Genomic DNA, 22,768 nt, shown 5'->3' with positions numbered 1-22,768 from the left:
TAGGAGGGGTGTTTCAGGGTCCTACACTTAATGTTGGGAGAAACTGTCAAACTGTTAAGTACTATGGCTGCTTTATTCTATGTAACCACCAGCAATCAGGCATTTGATGTTGGGCCTTTCTCAAACTCTTGAGGGCAACTTACATGCAAAAGTAGAAATTATTCCCAGAGTTGTAGAGGCAAAACCTGAACAAGTCCCAGCCACACCTGAAGCTGAGCTGTGTCCTGTGCTTGGTTACACTGTTAGAGAAGCCCTGTTTGCCTGCTTACTTGTTGGGTTGTGTCTTGATTGACTCCCTCCTAGTGTTACAAGATCTGGATGGCTTATGCTTGATGCTGGAGGTTGTGCAGGGAAGAACACAGATGACTCCCTAGTTGGGGATGAAGAACCCCCATAGCTGGATTTTTTGGGGGAAGTTCTTATTACTCCTCCCAAGGCCTGAAGACAGGACCCCAGGCAGAACCTAGGCACAAATTGAATCCTGGCAGTTCATATGACTGGGGAGAAGGCGGAAGAGGCTTGTGGTTAAGGTGGATGGGAGGTGGGTTGTGTGGGAGATGCCTGGGGTTCCCCTGAGGACAAGGTGGAACAAGGAAATCAGAAGGGAGGCCAGAGACCAGGCTGGGGGAGAGGGAGGAAAGGGTGGAAAGAAAAACCCAGCGGAATTGCCAATGTTTAGATGCCCTTTACCTCAGTAATTGAGACAGCCTCTCTGTGGCCAAACACGGAGGCATGTTCTTTAGGTTCCGAGAAGTAACTCCAGTTTCTGGGTGAAGGAAAGGAGTGGAGAGTGATGGAGAAGGGCGTTTGTAGAGACCAGACCACTCTGCCTCTTGGTTCTCCCTCCAGAGACTTACATCTGCTTTTCAGCGTCATCACCTCCCTGACCAGGGGCGAGCACAGGCAGTTGTTTTCCTTAATAGGATCTGTGAAGCACAGAGCCCCAGTCCTGAGAATGTGTGAAGGGGAGCCCTAGCTGTAGGGAACAGAGGAAAGGCCTAGAAGGTAGAAGCAAACACTGTCTGGAGGAGGTGGAGGAAGAAGAGGAGGAGAAAGAAGAGGAGGAAGAGAAGGAGGAGAAGGAGGAGGAGGAAGAGGAAGAAGAGGAGGAGGAAGAGGAGGAAGAAGAGGAGGAAAAGGAGGAAGAGGAAGACGAGGAAGAGGAAGAGAAGGAAGAAAAGGAGGAGAAAGAGGAGGAGGAAGAGAGAGAGGAGGAGGAAGAAGAGGAGGAAGAAGAGGGGGAGGAGGAAGAAGAGGAGGAGGAAGAGGAGAAGGAAGAGGAAGGGGAGGAGGAAGAAGAGGAGGAGGAAGAGGAGGATAAGGAAGAGGAGGAGGATCTATAGGTGAATGCTAGGCATGCCTTTGATAGGAATTGATTTCGGAATTAATATCTATATAGAGAATAGAAAGATAATTTACCCTTCCCTTGGATGAAATTCTCTCTAGTATTTTTAAACTGTGTGTGCATGTGTGTAAATGTGTGTGTGTGTGTGTGTGTGTGTGTGTGTGTGTGTATGCATCTGTAGAGGACAACTTGCCAGACTTGGTCCTCTCTTCTACCATCTGAGTCCTGGGGATTGAACTCAGGAGTCAGGCTTGGCAGCGAGCTTCTTTACCACCTTTACACATACACACAGCACACCCCTTTAGCCACCTTGCAGGTCCTCCTTTAGTTTTGTGAGCTGGGATGCAGGCAGCTGGGCTTCATGCGGAGCTATGCTATGTGGTCTCTGTCATTCTCACTAGTTTTCTAGGATTGCCTTAAGCAAGTACTTCGAACTGGGTGCCTTAAACAGCAGAAGCGAGTTACCTCACAGCTCTGCAGACAGTCAGAGATGAAGACATCGGCAGGGTTGAGACCCTCTGAGAGCGAGGAGGGCTGGTTCCTGCTTCTCTCCATGCTGCTGGCAGTTTTCTGGCAGCCTTCCTGTGTTCCTTGGCTTGCAGAGTCATCACTACAGCCTCAGCCTTTGTCGTCATGTGTCATTCTCCCTCTGCATCTGTGTTTCAATTTCCTGTTTCTAGAAGGACATCAATCATAGGCACCAAGGATCCCTCTGGTCACCTCTGTAAAATCCTCGATTCCTGATAAGGTCGTCTTGTCTTGTCTTGTCTTGTCTTGTCTTTCTTTCTTTCTTTTCTTTTTTTTTTTTTTTTGAGACAGGGTTTCTCTGTGTAGCCTTGGCTGTCCTGGAACTCACTCTGTAGACCAGGCTGGCCTTGAACTCAGAAATCCGCCTGCCTCTGCCTCCCAAGTGCTGGGATTAAAGGTGTGCGCCACCACCGCCCAGCTAAGGTCATGTTTTCAAGGACTTCTGGTCCAACATATTTTTAATAAGGGGATACAATTTAACCTACAGTGTAATACTTATTGTATGACTCTATCCTCCAAGCAGAATGGCAGTCATTTTGTAAGACCATCTGTGTCTGCTTGCAAAGCATCACAGACCCTATCCCAAACAAAACAAAACAAGCAAACAAAAAACAACTGCCACAGTTGGGGCTTATTGACTATTTTTTTTTTTTTTTTAGATTTATTTATGTATGTGAGTACACTGTCACTGTCTTTCAGACACACCAGCAGAGGGCATCAGATCGCATTACAGATTGTGAGCCACTATGTGGTTGCTGGGAATTGAACTCAGGACCTCTAGGAAGAACAGTCAGTTCTCTTAAACGCTGAGCCATCCATCTCTCCAGCTCTACTTGCTGACTTTTGACACTGACATTCCTTCATAGAAGGAGGGGATGGGGAGAGTCATTTGATCCTTAACTGAATAGCAAGCTACTCCTCCCAGTTAGTTGTTTTAATTCTGCCCGAATTGCACATGCTCTTGAGGGTCTCAGGGAGAGTCTAGAGTACACAGGCTTGGGAAGACTAGGGGAAGGGGGCTTTCTCTGTGTAGCTGTTAGAAAGCCATCACCCACATTGGGAGCAGACTGTCCAGTGCAGCTGCTTTAGATTTGTTTGTGCTCCTGCCTGTAACCCCTCATTCACCCTCTGAAAGTCAGTCTAATAAACTCATTGGTTCCCTAGGGTGAGCTTTGGTAGAATAAAGCTTCCATTTGTCATTGGGACTTTATGAAGAGGGTGTGACATTGCATAGTCTCCCTCCAGGGAGAAAACTCTTGGAACCCCATCAGAAAAGAAAAACCAATTACAGCACATTTATAACTAACTGTATACATTATGTTAGAGAGCCTCTTTCTGATGGGAAAATAGTTCCCATTTTGTCTAAGCATTTCTGAGCACTGAACCTTCTGCTCCCAATTTTACAGGTCTGATAATTGGAAGAATTTTCCACAGCCTGCTGTCTGGCTCCTCTGATTTCATTTCTATTAGTGTGATGGGGCAAGATGGGGCCAAGGTTCCTCCATCTTGTGTTCTTGCTGAAGCCATTTCCAGATTTAACTAGAATCTGATCTCCTTGATGGAGAATATTATGGAAAAGTACCCAACTCTGTTCTAGAAAGCAAAGGTCAGGAAGTCCTAGCTAACTTATCTCAGCTGTTGCTAAGACTGCTTATTTGTATGAACCTCCTGCAGCTAAACGCTCATCTTAGCTTCTGTTAAAATTGTTTGCTTCAAACTGCTTGTTCTGTGAGCCTCCAACTGCAGCTGCTGAGATGCCTGGACAAGGTCTTTGCCCTTAAAAACCTTATGTTCTGGACACTGGGGGCCACATCTGGGTCCCTAAACACTTGGAGACCAGCTGCAACAAAAACTTTCAGTTGGCTATACGTTGTGCCTGAGTGGCCATCTCTGCTGAACTACCCATAACATTTGGAGGTCCCACTGAGCCCCACATGTTATGGGGAGCTCACCAGAGATGAATATTCAGTGTATAGCTAATTGAAAGTCTTTATTCCAGCAGGCTGCAGTCACACCCAAGTGGTTGGGGAGGCAAGTAGTGCAGTTGATTGGAATAACAACTTTAAATTGGCTATATGCTATGTCTATGTGATCAACTCTGGTGAGCTCCCTGTAACGTTAGTTCTATTGCTAGGCATGGGAGGATATGGTGTCATTACCACCTAAGCTGCCTGCACCTTTGTGTTGCTAGACAATGCAAGTCATCTTATTGGGCATCAAGAACCATGAGAGGACTGGAGAGCTGGCTCAGTGGTTAAGAGGACTTCTGCAGTACTTGGGAGGCAGGGGCAGGCAGATCTCCCTCTGTGAGCTCAAGGCCAGCCTGGTCTACAGAGCGAGTTCCAGGAAAGCCAGGGCTACACAGAGAAACCCTGTGTCAAAAAAACAAAAACAAACAAACAAAAAGAGTACTTGCTTGCTACTCTTGAAGAGGACCCATGTTCAATTCCCAGCACTCACATGGCCCCTCACAACTGTTTCTAACTCCAGTTTCAGGGAATCCAACATACAGGCAGGCAAAACATCAATGTACATGGAATAAACATAAAGTCTATAAAAAAAAAAACCTTAGAGAATTCTGAAAAGAACCAAGCATATGTGGGTGTATTCATCAAGGTCCTGTAAAGGAACAGAGCTGATTAGATACGGGATTATTCAACCATGGCTGTCTCCTGGTAGAAAGGCCAAGGATGCGGTAGTTGCTCAGTTCATGAGACTGGATGTCTCAGCTGTCCCAATCTGATGCTGGAGTCTCAGGGAGTCCCAGAGAGCTGCCAGTCTTCAGTCCATGGTTGGTATCCTGAAGGACTAGGTTCTAACACCAGCAAAGGGGTGGCTCAGTGACAGGGTAGATGAATGCCGGTGGGAGTGAGGGCAAGAGGAAAAAAAGCAAACACTTTCTTCTTCCATGTTCTGTTCCTTCTTCCATCTTCCTGAAGGTATGGCCCAGGTTTAGGTCCTTTGAACATTAAAAGACCCAGATGTGGGGAGGGACTTCCCACTTCCAATAATCCATTCAAGAAAAATCCTTCACACTTGGCTTTTAGTTAATTCCAGATGTCGTCAAGTTGACAACCAAGATTAGCTCTCACGTTGGGATTTAGAAGTCCACTAAATACAAATATTCGGTGCCCTCTCCCCCAATCCACCCTGAGTCAGAGCTCTCAAATGCCACAGCTATTCTGAGACTGCCAGACTTCAGGAAAAATGACAGTAAGGAGGTTGGGCGGAGAGAGTCACTGTCCGTACCAGGCTGTAGTCAACCCTGCACTGAAGTGAACTGAAGCTGCAGCCAAGCTGACTAGGAGGAAGCCAGTGGCCATGAGTACATTCTGCTGGGGCCCCTTTGGGGCTTAGAAAGGGGTTGGCTTGGGGAGGGGTTCTGGAAGTTACGCTATGTGAATTTCATAGTGGGTGTACTTCAGGTACAGGGCTTACGGTCTTTAATTTCTGGTAGTTAGTCAGAAGGTTGAAGCAGGAGGATGGGAACTCTAAGGCCTGCTCTCTAGCAAAATAAGACGGGCTGGGATGAAACTCAGGTCCTAGGTTCAGTCCCCAGCAACACAAATATCAGTAGGTTAATTAATTACTTAAAATGGTTTCAAATACTTCCCCCCCCCACCCCCCCCACCCAATTCGGTCCCTTTGAGCAAATTTCAGGTCTTCCCCCAACCTTCCCCAATTTTGAATTAGGGACTGGAGCTAGAGATAATGAAATTCTGTTGATCCAAGAGCTCCTAGAGCTGGCCCACCAATGGGGGGTGGAGTAGTCTAATCAAGGAAACTCTATATTCCGACACCAGGAAGAAGGAAGTGGCTATGGCAGACGGCAAGCAGGTCTAGCATACTTTTGACAGAAGTCTGAGGTCTGGGCAGAGCCTCTGAGAGTCTAGGTCTCCCTGTGTATAACATGAAGAGCTTGGTGACACTACCAAAGTTCAGTCTGTCCTGGCTCCCTTCTAAGAGCAACTGTGAGGTCCTAGTGAGATCAAGAGTCATAGGATTAGCTCCCACTGAGGCACTGCCTGGCAGGTCCTGTGTGAAGAAGTAAAACCTTTACATCTTTATTTTTGTTTTACAGACGTCCATCCTGCTGATAAAAAAGCAGCCGAGAGAGGTTACAAGGCTCGAACACTGTCACAGGGCCAGGAAGGGTGGAGCCGGCATTGAAAGCAGAGCCCTCAAGCATGAAACTATATATAAACTGTAAATAATTTTACAGGCATAAGGGATTATTAGTAACAGCCTGTGCTGTTAATAATAGTAATTTAAAAAAAAAAAAAACCCTGAAAGAGAAATTCAAATAAATTCAAACAAATGTTTGTTTAGCACCTACTATGGGCTCACCAGGGGCTCCAAAGGAGACACATAACTAACTGTGAAACAGGTTCACTCTGATCTCCAGAACCATAAACAGGCCCCAGGGTGGGGGGTGGGGGGAGGGAGTGTGCAGAGGGAAGGCTAGCAGGTCTAGAAGGCTATCTTAGAAGAGGAGGCATTTGAACTGAGCTTTAAAGTTTAAAGGGCTTCAACAAACTATGTGTGTAAGAGTGTACGTGTGGAGGGAGGTAACCAACTTGTTAGACCGATCTCTTTAGAGCTCTTGGGTAAGGCTTCAGTGTTTCTATGCAAAACAACTTTCACACCAGCAGGAATTTCAAAAGTGATTGCCTAAGTAGATAGGCAGTGGTTACCATGGCAACAGAAACATTCTTCATCCCTGTCAGTAGTGAGCATCCCTGGTTCCTAGCCTTTAGCCTGGCCAGGAGGCAGCAGGCTGGTGCCCTGAGAAGAGTAGCTCAGTAAGACTGGTGCCCTGGGCGTGTGAGTGTTTAACAGGGAGCCAGGTCTGACACCTGGGTCTGGGAAGCCTCTGCCTCCTGAGGGCTTAATGACATCCTGAAGGAACCAGAGCAGGTTGTGGTAACTCTGGGAGGGAGTGGGAAGGACACAGGCTGAAGAGCGGCCTCCAGGAAGTGCTCACTGTGGATGTCCATTTGAAAGCTTTATTTTTCTGAGCACTTAGGGATGGGAACACAAAGCCGTGTGGGGGTGGAGGCAGTCGCATTGACCAATTGTATTTTGACACAAGGGGTTAAGCAAGGAAGTTAACGATGGTGACCAGGCCTTATCCTGGTCACCTGGTTTCAGGGTCCTTGAGTCAGCTTTTGCAACCAGGGCCCCTCCTGGATTCTGGCCTGGAATTTTAGAATAAGGGAAAAAATGAGTGGACAAGCGGCACATAGTCTTAAGTCAAGACAGGCAGCACATTTATGACTTGTGTGCTTTAGTTTACAGAACGGGATAGCAGCATCTCCCCTCTTTACATCCTTCACTGGTTAACAGACAGACAGAGACATCTGAAGAAGCAGGACAGGAGTTGGGTCCCAAGCCTGGGATCAGGAACTCAATTTTGACTCTGCCAGCAAGGTGGAGCCTGTTCCTGAGAAGCTGGGCTCAGGAAACTGTCTCCTAACACAGGCATTAGGATGGAGTGAGGTCTAGGTTCAAATCCTAGCTTTGACACTATCAAGTTTGTGAGCTTGGGCGAACTGCCTGCTTTTCCCGTGTCTCTTCGTTTGTTCCTCAGTGGGACATAGGTGATAATAAGTTTACCCAGTTCACAGGACTGTGTGAGAATGAAGTAGGACAGCTAATTTATAAAGAGTCACACTGGTAACCTGGCACGCAGGTATTCAGTAAACGTGAGCTTTTAAAGTACTATTGCTTCTGTGTGGAGGGGTGCACACATGCAAGTGAATGCTTAACGTCTGTGTTGGTATGCTTGCAAGTGTACGTGTGTGTGTACCTGTGAATGTGGAGGTCAGAGGACAGCCTCAGGTCTTGTATTCGGTCTCCATCCTTTATGTATGCATGCTCATACATACGTGTGTGTGTGTGTGTGTGTGTGTGTGTGTGTGTGTGTGTATTTTTGACAGGCTCTCTCATTGACTTGGAACTTACTAAGTAGACTGGCTGGCCAATGAACCCCAGGAATCCACATGTTTCTGCTTCTACAGTGCTAACAGTCTAAGCATACACTACTACGTGACTCCCCCCCCCTTTTTTTTAACATAGGTTCTGAAGATTGAGCTCAGGTCCTAGTGCTTGAACGACAAGACAATGGCTTTGTTGATTGTGCTATCTCCCCAACCAATATTATTGCTTCTGGATATCATCTTGGTATGAATTCAGGGTCCCTACTCCTTGCAGAGCCTCCTAATAGTTTGTGCTAATAGCCTGTTTTAAGAAAGGGAATGGAGAGATGGCTCAGCGGTTAAGAATACCCTCTGCTCTTTCAGAGGTCCTGAATTCAATTCCTAGCAACCACATGGTGGCTCACAGCCATCTGTAATGGGATTCAATGCTCTCTTCTGGTGTGTCTGGTGTGTCTGGTGTGTCTGGAGTATAGCTATAGTGTAGCCACATAAATAAAATAAATAAATATTAAAAAAAAATAAAGAAAGAAAGGTAGATGACATAAACAGACACGGTGCTCGAACCCATTTGCCTCCCTTGTGCCCAGGAAGAAGGGACACAGCTTGTATTGAATGGCAGCTGTAAGCATTACCCTATAGGCAGCTTGGCCCATCAAAAACATAGCAGAAAAACAAGGGGATCTTGCAGATTTTCATCTTTGTAGAAATAGAATCTAAGTGTAATGACAGTATAGTGATGTTGTCAGAATAACAGCAGTGGAATTGTGGGAGAGCCTGTCCCACACTAGGCTCTGGACTAAGAGTGGCGCAAATCTTTCTGTCGTCATCCCATGACAACCTTAGTTAGCAGGCTTTGTTATTTTTACTTTATACATAAGGAAATTTCTGACACAGAAATGTTCACTTTGGTAAAATTCATACCACTACCAAGTGAAGAGTGGGATTAAACTATGGCAAAGCTGGTTTTAGGTGTCTCATAGTTAACTAGGACATTCTGTGATCCGTGGGTCTGTGCATATGGAAGTCAGAGGTCAACACTAGACATTTTTACCACCTACTTTCTGCATTACTTTTTGAAGCAAGGTCTCTCACTGAACCTGGAGCTCACCAGTTTAGCTACACTGGCTGGCTGGTGAGACCCAGAGATTCTCCTGTCTCTGCCTTGCCAGCATCAGGATCACAGGTGTGTGCCATAATGACAGTTTTAATTTGTAAAAACTATTTGAAATTTTTTCTCCTTTGAGTGGGTTATTGTCTAATAACCCCAGGTCCTTGTGTTTTATAGATTGAACCACCTTCCCTGCCTGACGTTCTTCTTTACTTTTCTGAAACCATGAAGCCCTTACTTTATACAGAGGTGCTATAGACCCCTCGGGGACTGGGGGACTAGAGGACAGCCTGTCAACCTCTCTTTTGGTAGAGACTTCATTTGTCTTGATAATCACACTCTGTTTCTCTGGGATTTTACCTTTTTCTTTGAGGGAGGTGTTGGGTGGGGGAGCACATAGAGGAAAACCTTGGCTGACCATTAGGGATGGTAGATTCCAGACATCAAAGTGGGCAGAGCCCCGGATGGATGGGCTGGAAGCAGGCCTCGGTCCCCCTAGGCTTTCCTTCCGAAGCTGGCAGAGGCCCTGGCGGGAACTTCTAAGAGCCAAGAGAACAAGTCTTTTCATGTGGCCTCCCTTTGAGCTGGCCTCTGGGTGGGGTCGGGGTCGTGGGTGGAGGGTGGGGAGCGTGTGGAGAGGTGAGGCCGCAGTCAGGTTGGGAAAACAGATTGGGCAGCGGCTGTGAGCACAGGGCGTCCATTGTGCAGCTGGCTCTTGCTTTCAATAACTGGCTCTGAAGAATGTTTCATTGAATGCCAGAGAAAGAAGCCATTGAAACGCCTGGGGCTGGGGCTCCATGAAGGGTTAAAGACAGGGGCTAAGTAGCTGTGGCTCTTGCTGCTCCTGGCTTAGGTATATGTCCCATGCAGTGTTCCCGAGCACTAAGACCGGACTCAGGGGAGACCGCTCAGAGGGTAGGATGCAAAGATCAAGAAAACGTGTGAATTCCCCCAGAAATGCTAATGGCCACCCCCATGTAAAGTAAGGAACCCCCTTTCTTCCATGAATCACATTGTCTAAGTAATATTTAATAAGGAACAGGCCTCTAAGATGCCAAGTGGGCCTGCCTTCTGGCGACAGTGACCTATGAACAGGCCTGTCTCTCCAGGACTTCCTAAGAGTGCTCCAGGTGCTCCACCACTCTCTCCATGGCACAACCAGCATGGCATTCTTAAGCCACCTCTCATCTTTCTAATGATCATTAACTGTTGTGATTATCACTGTCCTCCCATAGAGCATGGATGGTCTGGTAAGAATAGCCGTCACTAAACCAGGTTACCGAGGAAACCTGGCAACTCTCTTCGGAAGGATTCCCTCCAAAAGGAGCAGCTGGTTAGGAGGTCATGGTTGGGCTGTCAGAGGGCAACAGAAGAGGGGTGCAGTACCCTTATACTCGGGACCACATGCATTGTTTCCAGCTCTGGAGGAGTGTTTGGCTCGAGATGTGGACACCTTTAAAATGGAGGTACCTGTGTGGATGCTACAAAGAACAGGAAGAAGGTAGTGACATGGTCTGCCACTGAGATGGCCACACACACTGACTCACTGTGACTAACCTCCAGTGTCATAACGGTGCAGCTCCTTGGTTGTCACAGAACTCTCGGAAGACTTTCTCATCTCCAGAACCCAAGTTTGAAGGAAGAATGTCCTACCGCAGAAAGGGAGCTTGCACTGTGCACTTTCATATCAGCCATTCAGGATTAAAAACATTAAAAAACAGACAAGGGGCTGATGGGATATCGGGGTTGGTAAAGTCCTTGCCATGTAAGCATGAGGATCTGAACTGGAGTCCCAGAATCCACATTAAAAACTGGACATGGTGGTGTACTGGTGATTTGCTAGGAGGCAGGGTCAACAGGATGCCTGAGGCTCACTGGCCAATCAGCCTAGCTGTTTCAAAGACAAGGCAGCTAGTGTTCTTTGGAAGGACACTCTGACCTTTGAAGACATGGACACACACACACACACAGACATACATACACACACACCACATACACACAGACACAGACACACAGACACACACAGACACACACAGACACACACACACACACACACACACACACACACACACACACACACGATGAGTAGGCATTTCTTGTCTTATAATCAGTCTCTAGAGTAGGTTTTAAATAACCCATCACTTTCTCTGTTCAGGATAGTGACTGGGTGATGCTCCTGGGTCCGTTTTGGAGATATAGCTCTTTGCTATGGCACTGCATGCTCTCAAATTACCAGGTTTTTGGAATTCACCTGCCTGATTTTGTTTATTCCTGTTATTTCTCTCTAATGCTTTTCTGTGTGCCTACGTTACTATAAAATAGGCAATCGCCTCCAGCTGCCTTTCTGTATGTCCTCTGAGATGTGTCTGATACTCTCGGAATGGGAATAAAATGACTTCCTTGTAAGACTTGTGTATAAAGTAAGAGGCAGAAGGTTTGGAGTAAGGAGAGAAAGGCTCTCTTCCTATGCAAGGGACTGAACTCTGTGATATTTCTGATGGTCAAAGGCCCGCTGTAAATCTTGTAAGTCTCTGACACAGTCCTGCCTAGACAAATGCCCTTCAGTGAGATGTCAGCATACATAATCAGTATATGGGGCCTTTGCCAAGGAGTATAACCAGAAGGATCTATATAGCTATATATAGGATAATTTTAGTTCAAAGATGTCTAAATAGACATATATTCACTCACATGTACACACGTTGTGTATGTGCAAGGTGCACAGACACATGCACAGATATAGCAACAACAGAGTCACAGAATAGACTCATCCAGTTTTTCACTTTACTATCTCTGTACCCTATAAATTGTCTTGGGGACAAAGGGCTAGAATAATGTCACCTTTAAGTTGGAGAAACCTTTCAAAGTCCTCTCGCATTGCCTTCCGTTTTGATTCAGAAACCTCACCTCTACACAGGTGGGCATCTCACTCCTTTCTTGCTTAGATCTGGGAATGGGGAACTCACTTTTTTCTGAGTCTGACTTCATGGGTGGAAATGAAATCTCTGACAGCTCGGAAGTAACAGAGTCACACCCCTGCCATGTCTGATCTGCATTTCGTGGGAAGATGTTAAGTTTCTTGCAGTGTTTTGATGTGGATGTCTTGGGGGGGGGGTAAGGGATAGGAACACACTTATGTGAATGGGAAGCAGATATTACCTGAATGAGATGGGCACCCATGATCGTGTCATCTAGGAAGCAGCTGGATCTGGAGGCATCGGGATGTTCAAAGTCTGGATTAATTTGGCCAGAGAGTGGCCCTGAACTTGAGATACCTTAACATTCTGGGTATGTGTGTGTGTTGGAGGTGGGGGTGGGGTGGGGCATGTTGATGGACTTTGTCTCAGGAAAGAGGGCAAGTACCCTGGGAAAGCATAAAAGAAGATAACCAGCTCAACGTGTGAGTCACATGACCTGGATCTTGCATTACACTGTTTATTTCCACCCTGTGGTTTCTGAGCCTTTGGAAATGTCTGCTCCAAATGTTCCAGCCAGGCAGCTGAAATGGTATTTAAGATGGAGTCGTGGGTCTGCATTTATTTCCCTAGAGCATTGGTGGGGACAATGACTTCTGAGGCATGCTAGGTTTCTACTCTAGGTTTTGGGGATTGCCAAAAGGCTGTGTTTGAGTGCTGGGAAAAAAAGGCTGGGCTCCAATAGTGCTCCACCCACCTCTCCTCCCTGGACATTCACCCATTGTTGACATCCTTTTGTTAAGGAAGCTGCCAGAGTGTTTATAAAAGAAATCCCTTAAACTGGTCTGGAATCTGCCTCCTAGTGACTCTAACCCACAAGATTCAGTTCTCAAAAGCAGGGAGCAGAACAATGAGCCATCTGCAGCCGCTGAGCCCTGACTCTGAGCAGGACACCTCACAGAGCGTGACAATGTCTCTCATTTGTGTGATTATCTCATTTCACAGATGGAGAAATTGCCAGGGAGAACAAGAAACTAGCTTGTGAAGGCCAGACCCCAATTAAGTAGCAGGATTTGAACTCAGACAGTCTGACATCAGAGCCTTGTCCTTAGAATACTGTCTGAGTATGACAGCCCCCATGGGGTTATGAACCCTTGTGAACCTATCCTTTTAGCCTTTTAGGGGGGCAGACTAGAACTCCAGCCGGTTCACCTTGCCATCTCTCTTTGTGTATGAGTAAGGGGAAGGCCACTTTGGCCAATAGTCTGGGATGAATGTAGAGACTTAAAAGCCCCGGTTCTTGTGACCTCTGGTGACTCACCTTGTCACCCAGGACAACCTTGTTGTAGCCTCCGGAAGCACCATTTTAGCAACTGCTCCCCCGGGAGGCTGTGCTTTTCCTGTCTGTCCTCAGCATCTCTTTTGCCAGAACAACAGGCTGCTTTCCCTTTTGATAAATCTGGTCACCCTAAATATGGGGCTTGGAGCAAACAGGAGCACTGGCCCCACGCAGCCCTCATTTCCAAATGGAGATTCGAATTGCACTGCTATTTTGGAGGTCTGGTTTCCTTCCACACACAGTGGTTCTCAGTAGGAGAGGAGGGATCTTGGCAGGGGGAAGGTGTTAGGAGGGAAGACATACCTGGGAATCTTTGTTTCTAAGACACTGGCCTTTAAGAAGATCACATGGTGGTCACATAACAAAGGGAAGTCTGGCATTGCTAGTGCCCCTCATTGTCTAGCAGTGTCCACCTTAAACAGTGAAGTCCTGGGTGCAAGATGGCTCAGCAGGTAAAGGCACTTGGCACCAAGCCACAAGCTTAATGACCTGAGTTTGACTCCCTCAAAGTTGTCTTCTGAGGGCCATGCAGGCACAGCAGTATCAACCCCACCCATATACTCACATAGAAAACGAACTAAATAAGCAAATAAATACAGCTTAATAAAAAAACTGGAACTTACGCAGATCCACATCAGTTCCCGCCCCTCCACCCCCCTTCCCCCATTCTACAAAGGTTGGTACCACTGCTTATGTGCAAAATGACAGTCTGTGGTCACCTCAGGCTGGATGCTGACAGGGGAAATTGAGAGATGACGGACAGAGAGAAATACCCACTCTCAGTATTCCTCAGAAACCTGTAAAATGGGTTTTACATTTTTACATACATGTAAAATGTCTGCTGGGAGGAGTCACTTCCCTCCTCCCCAGGCAGTGGGGAATGGGGTATATGGTTTTCTATTGGCATATACTATGTGACATATCAAAGCCCACACTAACCTCCCTATTCACATGTACCTGAGGTGCACATCAAAGCCACTGACTGTTCTGGGCCACAAGCCCCTCTTCCTGGCTCTTCTTGCCTTGTGTGTATGTTTTTTCTCTTTCTTTCTTTCTTTCTTTCTTTCTTTCTTTCTTTTTGTTTTGTTGGTTTTTTTTTTTTAAGACAGGTTCTTTTTTTGTTTTTTTTTTTTTTTCTCTGTGTAGCCCTGGGTGTCCTGGAACTCACTCTGTAGACCAGGCTGGCCTCGAACTCAGAAATCCGCCTGCCTCTGCCTCCTAAGTGCTGGGATTAAAGGCGTGCGCCACCACTGCCTGGCATGGCTCTTCTTGCTACCCTGCCACTCCTTCACTATGCTAACTCCAGAGTTTTCAGGTCTGCAAACTTCCCTTCTGGCCCAGCAGTTTTTATTTCTAACAAGTAAGGCTTCTCTCTGCCACCCCGATAGCCCTGGCAGTCACCGACGTACTATCCTCTCTGCCTCGCACTTCTGGTAGCCATGGCAGCTTTGGGCTCCCCCAAATGCCTCTGCCTATTCTTTTTCTACCACCTGTGAGAGCGCCACTCAGCAGTTTTATATTGACAATAAACCCTTCTTTACATCCATGGAGTGGTCCAGCTCAGTGGTTTCACTGGGCCCTGGCACTTACTAGTCAAAGTTGCCTGTGGGCACTTGGTGGCCTGCTCTAGTCTTTGGCTAGGTTTGCTGTGGCTCACACAGTGCTTAAATTAGTTAGAAACATTTAACAATTGGAACAGCCACCCCTGTCTCCATAAGGCTTGACTTTGAGTGTCCCAGCTTACATCCTCAGAGTGCAGTTGGCCCAGGTGATTCCAGGAGCCTAGTAACTCAACCATCCATTGCATTCATTCAAGCAACAGTGTTGAGAAGAGACAGCGTTGAGTTCTTACTGGGCATGGAGGGAACCTGTGGATATAAGATGTATACAACACCTCTGCCATCTAGACCAAGGCGTGAACCCTAAGCACCTTATAACTAGCTAAGAAGTGGTGTGAGAAGGATTAGAGATGGAGGGAAGGGAAGCTGGCAGAGCCAGAAGTAAGCTGCCACCCAAGCAGCACCACGGAGCTCTGTGATTTAGCAGAGTGAGTTCCTTGTCATCTCAGGACCTTGGTCTCTCCATCTCTAGAAATGACCTAGTTGGCTCAGAAAGCGAACTGGACTTTTCTAGGGCTGGCATTCATCTGCTAAGATTCCATAATCAAGGAATGTTCTGGCCGGACTATTCCGGAATTGTTCCACTGAATTCCTAGCAATCCCCCTCCCTTCTCTGGAGTCCGGGGCCAGGAGCAGGCCTTAGAACTAGCGGCCACTGCGGGTCTGGGCTGCCTGCCCAGGGGCGGGGCCTTTTTCGGGCGTCCCACCCCTCCACCTGGGGCTCAGCCCGGCAGATGTTACAACTCTTTCGCCCGATCTCGGGCTGTGTCCCTTCCCAGACCCGCCCAGCCCGTGTCTCCCTCCCCTTCCCCCTGTGGGGTCCTGCCCGCCTCCAAGCCCGGAGCACTGCTTTGCGGGGACACCAGGCGGGGTCAGAAGCTCAGCTGGGGGAATTGGGGGTCGAGGGAGGGAGAAGAAATGGAAAGTAGAAGCGAGAGAAATTAAGAGGCAGGAGGGATCGGGTAAAAGGGAAGCGGAGAGTCCGGGGATGGTGGAGAGCACTTTTGGGAAGCCTCCACTCCACAACTCGGGCTGGCCCGTCAGAGCTGGGGGAGAGGGAGCGGGGGCTGCGGGAGGAGGCTCAGCGCGAGCCTGACCTTCCTGGAGCGCCCTACTGCCCGGCCGCGGGTTCTGGACGAGACCCCCGAGGGCTCTCGCTGCATCCAGGCAGGCAGGAGGGCAGGCGTTGCGCCCCTAGCGAGGCAGGCTCTGAGGTCCTGGGAACCCAGCTCGCCCAGCCCGGCGTCGCGATGCATGCCCTCTCAGGATTCTCCCTGGTCAGCCTACTCAGCTTGGGCTACCTGTCCTGGGATTGGGCCAAGCCCGGCCTTGTGGCTGATGGGCCTGCAGAGGCTGGCGATCAGCCTTCGGCGGCTCCACCGCAGCCTCCACACATTATCTTCATCCTCACGGACGACCAAGGGTACCACGACGTGGGATACCATGGCTCAGATATCGAGACCCCCACGCTGGACCGGCTGGCAGCTGAGGGCGTCAAACTGGAGAATTATTACATCCAACCCATATGTACACCTTCGAGGAGCCAACTCCTCACTGGCAGGTAGGCACGGCCCAGACCCGCGGGACTGGGTGTCCAAACCGCCAGCACACCCAGTTGGTAGGTTGCAAACCCTGCAGAATAGCTCTGTGCATGGACCTGAGAAACACGTGTTACCGGGCTAGCTTTCCTGCAACATCTGTTAAGTCAAACATAAGTCCCTTGCCTTCTTTAGGCCTCTGTTTCCCCAACTCTCTTATTTCAAGCCTTCTGATCATCTTCGAGACCTCTGTGTTCCACAGTTTGTTCCTTTGTTTAATCAGAGGAATCTTTGACTCTTATTTTGAATTCTGTGTATATTGACAGATATGGGGTCAGTTCGAAAGTCACTTAACTCTCAGTTTCCTGGTCTGTAAAATGGACTGAAAGACAGTTTCTGTCCTGAAGAGAAATAATGAAAGGTGAATGAATTGTATGTAGCTTGCCTGGCAGTCAATAAATGACAGCCTCTGTCTGTATAACTGGAAAGATTTGGGTCCTATGCTATTGATGGCTCCATCGGAAGAAGACCAAGGGACTGGTAAGATTCGACACTTACCTGTAGCAGGAAGCTGGTTGCTTCCGTTCTCCAAGTCTCCACGTTTTTCATCCGAAGAATCCTTTCAAATTGTTTGAAAAGACCCCAGGGGTTCTGTGTGCTCTGTAAGGGGCTCTGTAAGGGGCTGCTCCCTCATGGGGTTGGGGATCACTGGAGTAAAAGAGCTGGAGATCAGAAAGGGGTTGTGGAAGGCAAACTCCCTTTGCTTAGGAAAAAATCCCCGGGGTTGGGCTGAAGCTAATCCTTTTGGGAAAGAGGCCATTGCATGCTCTGGATCACTACGGAGACCTTAGGACCATGGCCCATCTCTCTCTCGGCCCATCTCTGTTTCCTGGGTGGGACAATGAGGCTTGGAATCAGAGAGGCCAGTCAGCTCGATGCTTCTCCCAACTTCAGAGTTTTGTGAAAGAGAGGGTTGCGAAGTTAGATGTTGGGCTGGCGGTTTGGAGCTGGAATCAAACTGCGGTGCCTTTTCTCTTCTCGCCTGTATTCCGTCTGCCTTTAGATCCAGGGACTGTGAAGAAGGGCAAGGGAGAGGGAGACAGGTGGGAGGTTTGTGTTGCAGGTGTGGCTTGGTAGTGGTGGTGACAGACGCTGGCTGGCATGGGACAGTGACTAGCCCCTGAAGAGGCAGGAGAACCTGCATTTTGAGTTTTCCTGTTGATGTTTCTTTCCCCAGATGGATGTGACTTTGGTAAACTGCTGAATGGACAGTTAGCACAGTGCTCCAGACTCTTACTGGTGAAATTAGCTGAGCATTACAGGGCCAGCCTTGTCTGCCCACCCTCGGCAGCTACCTCTGTCTCGTGGATGCTTACTCCATGGCTTGGCATTTCCTTATGCAGCCAGTCCTGTTTGGTGTTGCTGGAGACAGCCAAAGTGTCTTATGTTGCTCACTGACAAATGGACTTTGGCAAGGTTTAGCAGGCCCACCCACATTACAAATCAGTGCTCAGGCACCCCACCCTTATATGGAGACATTCAGCTGGGATTCTGGGCCCTAGGATTCGTCTCCTGTCAGTTCCAATCACCTCAGCTTGCTGAGAGGAGGAGAAGCTGTATCATGCAGACTTTTGAGCATGAGTTGGATAGACCTGGGTCTGAACAGTTCTACTATTTGCCAGCTGTCTGACTTTGGGTCACATGCTACGCTTTCGGAGCTTCGGTTTCATTATTTGTAGAATGGAGACTATGGTAATGTGTTGTATGTATTTCACAAGAGTTTGTTTAAGATCAGCTTGGTCAACTAAGCAAGGTTCTGTGTCAAGATAAAAAGAAAAAAAAAAAAAAGCCAAAGACATAATAGAACTAAGTGGTAGAGTGCTTCCAGAGCATGCTCAGGGCTGGAAGTCCAATACAAATTCATACACACACACACACACTCACACACTCATACACTCACACACACACACACATACTCACACACACACACACTCACACACACACACTCACACACACTCACACACACACATACTCACACTCACACACACTCACACACACACACTCACACACAATCCCACACACACTCACACACACACACTCACACACACTCACACACACACACTCACACACACACTCACACACAATCCCACACACACTCACACACACACACTCACACACAATCCCACACACACTCACACACACTCACACACACACACTCACACACACACTCACACACAATCCCACACACACTCCCACACACACACACACACACTCACACACACTCACACACACTCACACTCATACACACTCACACACACTCACACACACTCACACACACACACTCACACACACACTCACACACACTCACACACACACACACACTCACACACACTCACACACACTCACACACACTCACACACATACACACTCTCACACACACACTCACACACATGCACACCCACACTCACAGGGTGCAGAGAGAATTAAACGAGATAACGCTTTCACGTGGCACAAAGTCTTAAGAGTGGCCTTAAGATAAGGAAACAGTCTAGTGTCAAATACCAGGCTAACTCAGCTGCCTAGGGGTAAGGACAGGTGGGGAATTCTAACTCCCCTGTGACATTCCAGGTGGCTTTACTTGCAACTCACCTCAAGCAAATCACAGCAGCAGAAGATGCAGTACAAATGTGTAAAGGAAACTCAGGGACCTGCAAGGCATTGACTGTTGCATAGGCCTGGGGGTGGGGGTGGAGGGGGCTCACAGCAGCTGGGGATAGAGGGGGCACTGGTCTCATAAAGTCTGGGAGCAGGGCAGCTGTCAGGGATTTGCCATTCCAGCCAGCTCACTAATACCTGCAAACATCAACTGGTCCCACGTGGGAGGAGGTGGGCGGTCTACCTTTGAAAACATTGCTGCTTGAACTATTTGGTTTCATGTTCAAGTCTCAGCACTACCCTGGACTGCTGAGTGACCTTAAACAAAGCCCCTTCTGCCCTCTGACCTTTGTTGTTGCTTTTTCCTTTTTTTTTTTTTTTTTTTTTAGTAGATGAAAAAACTAAAAACTAGACTGTTTCACTTCTGGCTTCCAAACCCTCTGAATTCATTCATTCATTCATTCATTCATTCATTCATTTGTTCCTTTGTTCATTCCATAAGTAACTGAGCGAGCTTTAAGTATCACTGAGGTATTAGGAATACAAAGACAATTCTATTCTATATATCTGGGCCCAATAACATAGACAGTTGTAATCCTAGGGCCAAGTAGACAGTGAAGGTGTGCACCCGCTGCGGGAAAGGAAGAAACAATGTAACTCACTCTTTTGAGTTGTGAGAGACTACAGACGGAGTAATACTGCAGTAGGCTTCCAAGGAGTGGGAGTTAACCTGGGAGACGGGGACTTGGTGTACTCTGTGCTAAGTTTCCAGCTTAGAGCTCAGGGACTCAGTCAGGTCTGTAGCCTCTGCTAAGATGCAGCGCTGTGTTCTTCATACTAGCCGCATGACTCACCGAGCTTTACGGTTCCTTATTTGGGAGGTGGGAGTAATAATACGTACTTCCTAGTTTGCAGTGAGGATTTGGTGAGCAGAGTCAAAGGGAGCGTGATGCTGAACACACAGCAAGAACTTGGTGTTAGTTCTTACTGCTGTCGTGGCTCAAGCCTGCCTTGACTCTTGATGCACCTACCAGCTTCCTGGCTATGTGGTCCTGAGCAGCGGCTTAACTGTTCTGAGTTATTCCATCTCATCAATAAATTGGCACATGTACCTGCTTCACTGATGTGATGATTTGAGATAAAGTAGTGTAGGTGCTTAGCCCTTTGGCAGTATCCGTTGCTTTTGTTTCTGTTCTGACTGGGTGGCTCTGGACCAGGGTCCATCTCAGGGTACAACTAGGGGTTGCTGATTGGAGAGCAGGGGGTCTGTAGCTTACGTTTGTTTACCATGTATCAATCTTTCACCTCCCAGGTACCAGATCCATACGGGATTGCAGCACTCCATCATCCGCCCACGGCAGCCCAACTGTCTGCCCCTGGACCAGGTGACGCTGCCCCAGAAGCTACAGCAGGCAGGATACTCCACCCACATGGTGGGCAAGTGGCATCTGGGCTTCTACCGGAAGGAGTGCTTGCCTACCCGCAGGGGCTTCGACACCTTCCTGGGTTCCCTCACGGGCAATGTGGATTACTACACGTATGACAACTGTGATGGCCCAGGGGTTTGTGGTTTTGACCTGCACGAGGGTGAGAGCGTGGCCTGGGGACTCAGCGGCCAGTACTCCACAATGCTCTATGCTCAGCGTGCAAGCCACATCCTGGCCAGCCACAGTCCCCAGAGCCCCCTCTTTCTCTATGTGGCCTTCCAGGCAGTACACACGCCCCTACAATCACCTCGAGAGTACCTATACCGCTACCGCACAATGGGCAATGTAGCACGGCGCAAGTATGCAGCCATGGTGACCTGCATGGACGAGGCAGTGCGAAACATCACCTGGGCCCTTAAGCGCTATGGTTTCTATAACAACAGTGTCATTATCTTCTCCAGTGACAACGGTGGCCAGACTTTCTCAGGGGGTAGCAACTGGCCCCTTCGAGGACGCAAGGGTACTTACTGGGAAGGTGGTGTGAGGGGTCTAGGTTTTGTCCACAGCCCACTCCTCAAGAAAAAGAGACGGACCAGTCGGGCCCTGGTCCATATCACAGACTGGTACCCAACACTGGTGGGTCTGGCAGGCGGCACTACATCGACGGCTGACAGACTGGATGGCTATGATGTGTGGCCAGCCATTAGCGAGGGCCGGGCCTCACCACGCACAGAGATCCTACACAATATTGACCCCCTCTACAACCATGCCCGGCATGGCTCTCTGGAGGGTGGCTTTGGCATCTGGAATACAGCAGTACAGGCTGCTATCCGAGTGGGGGAGTGGAAGCTGCTCACTGGAGACCCAGGCTATGGTGACTGGATCCCACCTCAGACACTGGCCTCCTTCCCTGACAGCTGGTGGAACCTGGAGCGGATGGCCAGCATCCGCCAGGCTGTGTGGCTCTTTAACATCAGTGCTGACCCTTATGAACGAGAGGACCTGGCTGGCCAGCGACCTGATGTAGTCCGCACCCTGCTGGCTCGCCTGGCTGATTATAACCGTACTGCCATCCCTGTGCGTTACCCAGCTGCGAACCCTCGGGCCCATCCTGACTTTAATGGAGGTGCTTGGGGGCCCTGGGCCAGTGATGAGGAAGAAGAAGAGGAGGAAGAGGAGGAAGGCAGGGCTAGAAGTTTCTCCCGGGGTCACCGCAAGAAGAAATGCAAGATCTGCAAGCTTCGGTCTTTTTTCCGTAAACTCAATACTAGGCTGATGTCCCACCGGATCTGATGGCTTGGGGGCGGCAGGGAATCTTCAGTTCCCCTTAGATACTGTCCCTTTGTTCTCAGGGAGAAGGCCAAGGTCAAGTCTTCATCTGCAGGCATCTGGAGAGAGAGTACAGAAGCCCTCAGCTGAATAGGGTGGGATTTGTGGGAGGACACAAACCAGGCTGGGAAGCCTGGGTCACGGTCCTGCCTCTCTCCGGATGCAGTTGTTCTTTGCCCTCAGGTAACCTATAGCAGCATTCTGCCTCAGTCTCACCCCTAAGATGAGCTCTGGTGACTTTAGGACTCCAGTGTTCACCTGTGTCTGGGGCCATGGCGGGGTTCCTTGCTGACCTTGCCACCTTCCAGGTGACAGGAGTCCATGACCTTCTTTCCGGGTCTCTGTGGTGCACTTGGATATCAGCTGGAGAATGTCCAGCTGGCTGCTGCTCTGTTGGGCAACTCAATGAAAACAGACCATGTAGGCTCTGAGAATCGTTACATTCCTGGAGCCTCAAGACTTAGGAATTCCTAGTGGAATTCTCCTCTTTTGGTCCCCACCATCCAGGGGAAACTGGGCCTGAGCCGCTGCATACATAGTGAGGTGTGGGGGGCGGGGGGAGACAGCTGTGAAAGGGAGCCTTTGATTTGGCCTTGAACACAGTTCTTCCTTCCCTACAGGGCCTTGATTTCCCTACTTGCAAAGGCGTAGGGAAATGTTAGCCCTGGCTCTGCCTACCTCACGGTGCTGTAGAAAACTGGCCAAGCGGATGGTTGTGGAGGAGCCTGTGAACTTGATTAAAGTGCCATTATCCAGAGGCAAGAGATGCTGGTCTCTGTGTGTCCATGTGTGTCCTGGGGACCTGTGCAAACTCACTGGTAGCAGAAGGAACAGGAAGGAAGGTGGGAAGGAAGGAAGGAGGGAAGAAAGGAAGGAAGGAAGGAAGGAAGGAAGGAAGGAAGGAAGGAAGGAAGGAAGGGAGGGAGGGAGGTCTTGCCACAGCTTCACAGTGTAGCTGCAGGCAAACCCCTGACCCTCTCTGGGCCTCTGTGTTTCTCTACATACAGTGGATGATTCAAGAGTCCT

At 48.7% G+C, this 22,768-nt stretch overlaps 1 protein-coding gene across 1 annotated transcript; it reads left to right on the top strand.

Annotated features, from left to right (window-relative positions):
• The first annotated feature begins 15,730 nt into the window (after positions 1-15,730).
• On the top strand, positions 15,731-22,508 carry Arsi (arylsulfatase family member I). The gene is made up of 2 exons (XM_034518611.2): positions 15,731-16,354; positions 20,299-22,508. The coding sequence occupies exons 1-2, from the start codon at positions 16,044-16,046 to the stop codon at positions 21,704-21,706; spliced, it is 1,719 nt and encodes a 572-aa protein (XP_034374502.1). The 5' UTR covers positions 15,731-16,043; the 3' UTR covers positions 21,707-22,508.
• Positions 22,509-22,768: the final 260 nt, after the last annotated feature.

Source organism: Arvicanthis niloticus, chromosome 14, assembly GCF_011762505.2.
Source record: "Arvicanthis niloticus isolate mArvNil1 chromosome 14, mArvNil1.pat.X, whole genome shotgun sequence".
In the NCBI taxonomy this organism is placed as follows: domain Eukaryota; kingdom Metazoa; phylum Chordata; class Mammalia; order Rodentia; family Muridae; genus Arvicanthis; species Arvicanthis niloticus.
Note: the sequence above shows the minus strand (reverse complement) of the source record. Positions and strands in the feature narration are given on the sequence as shown.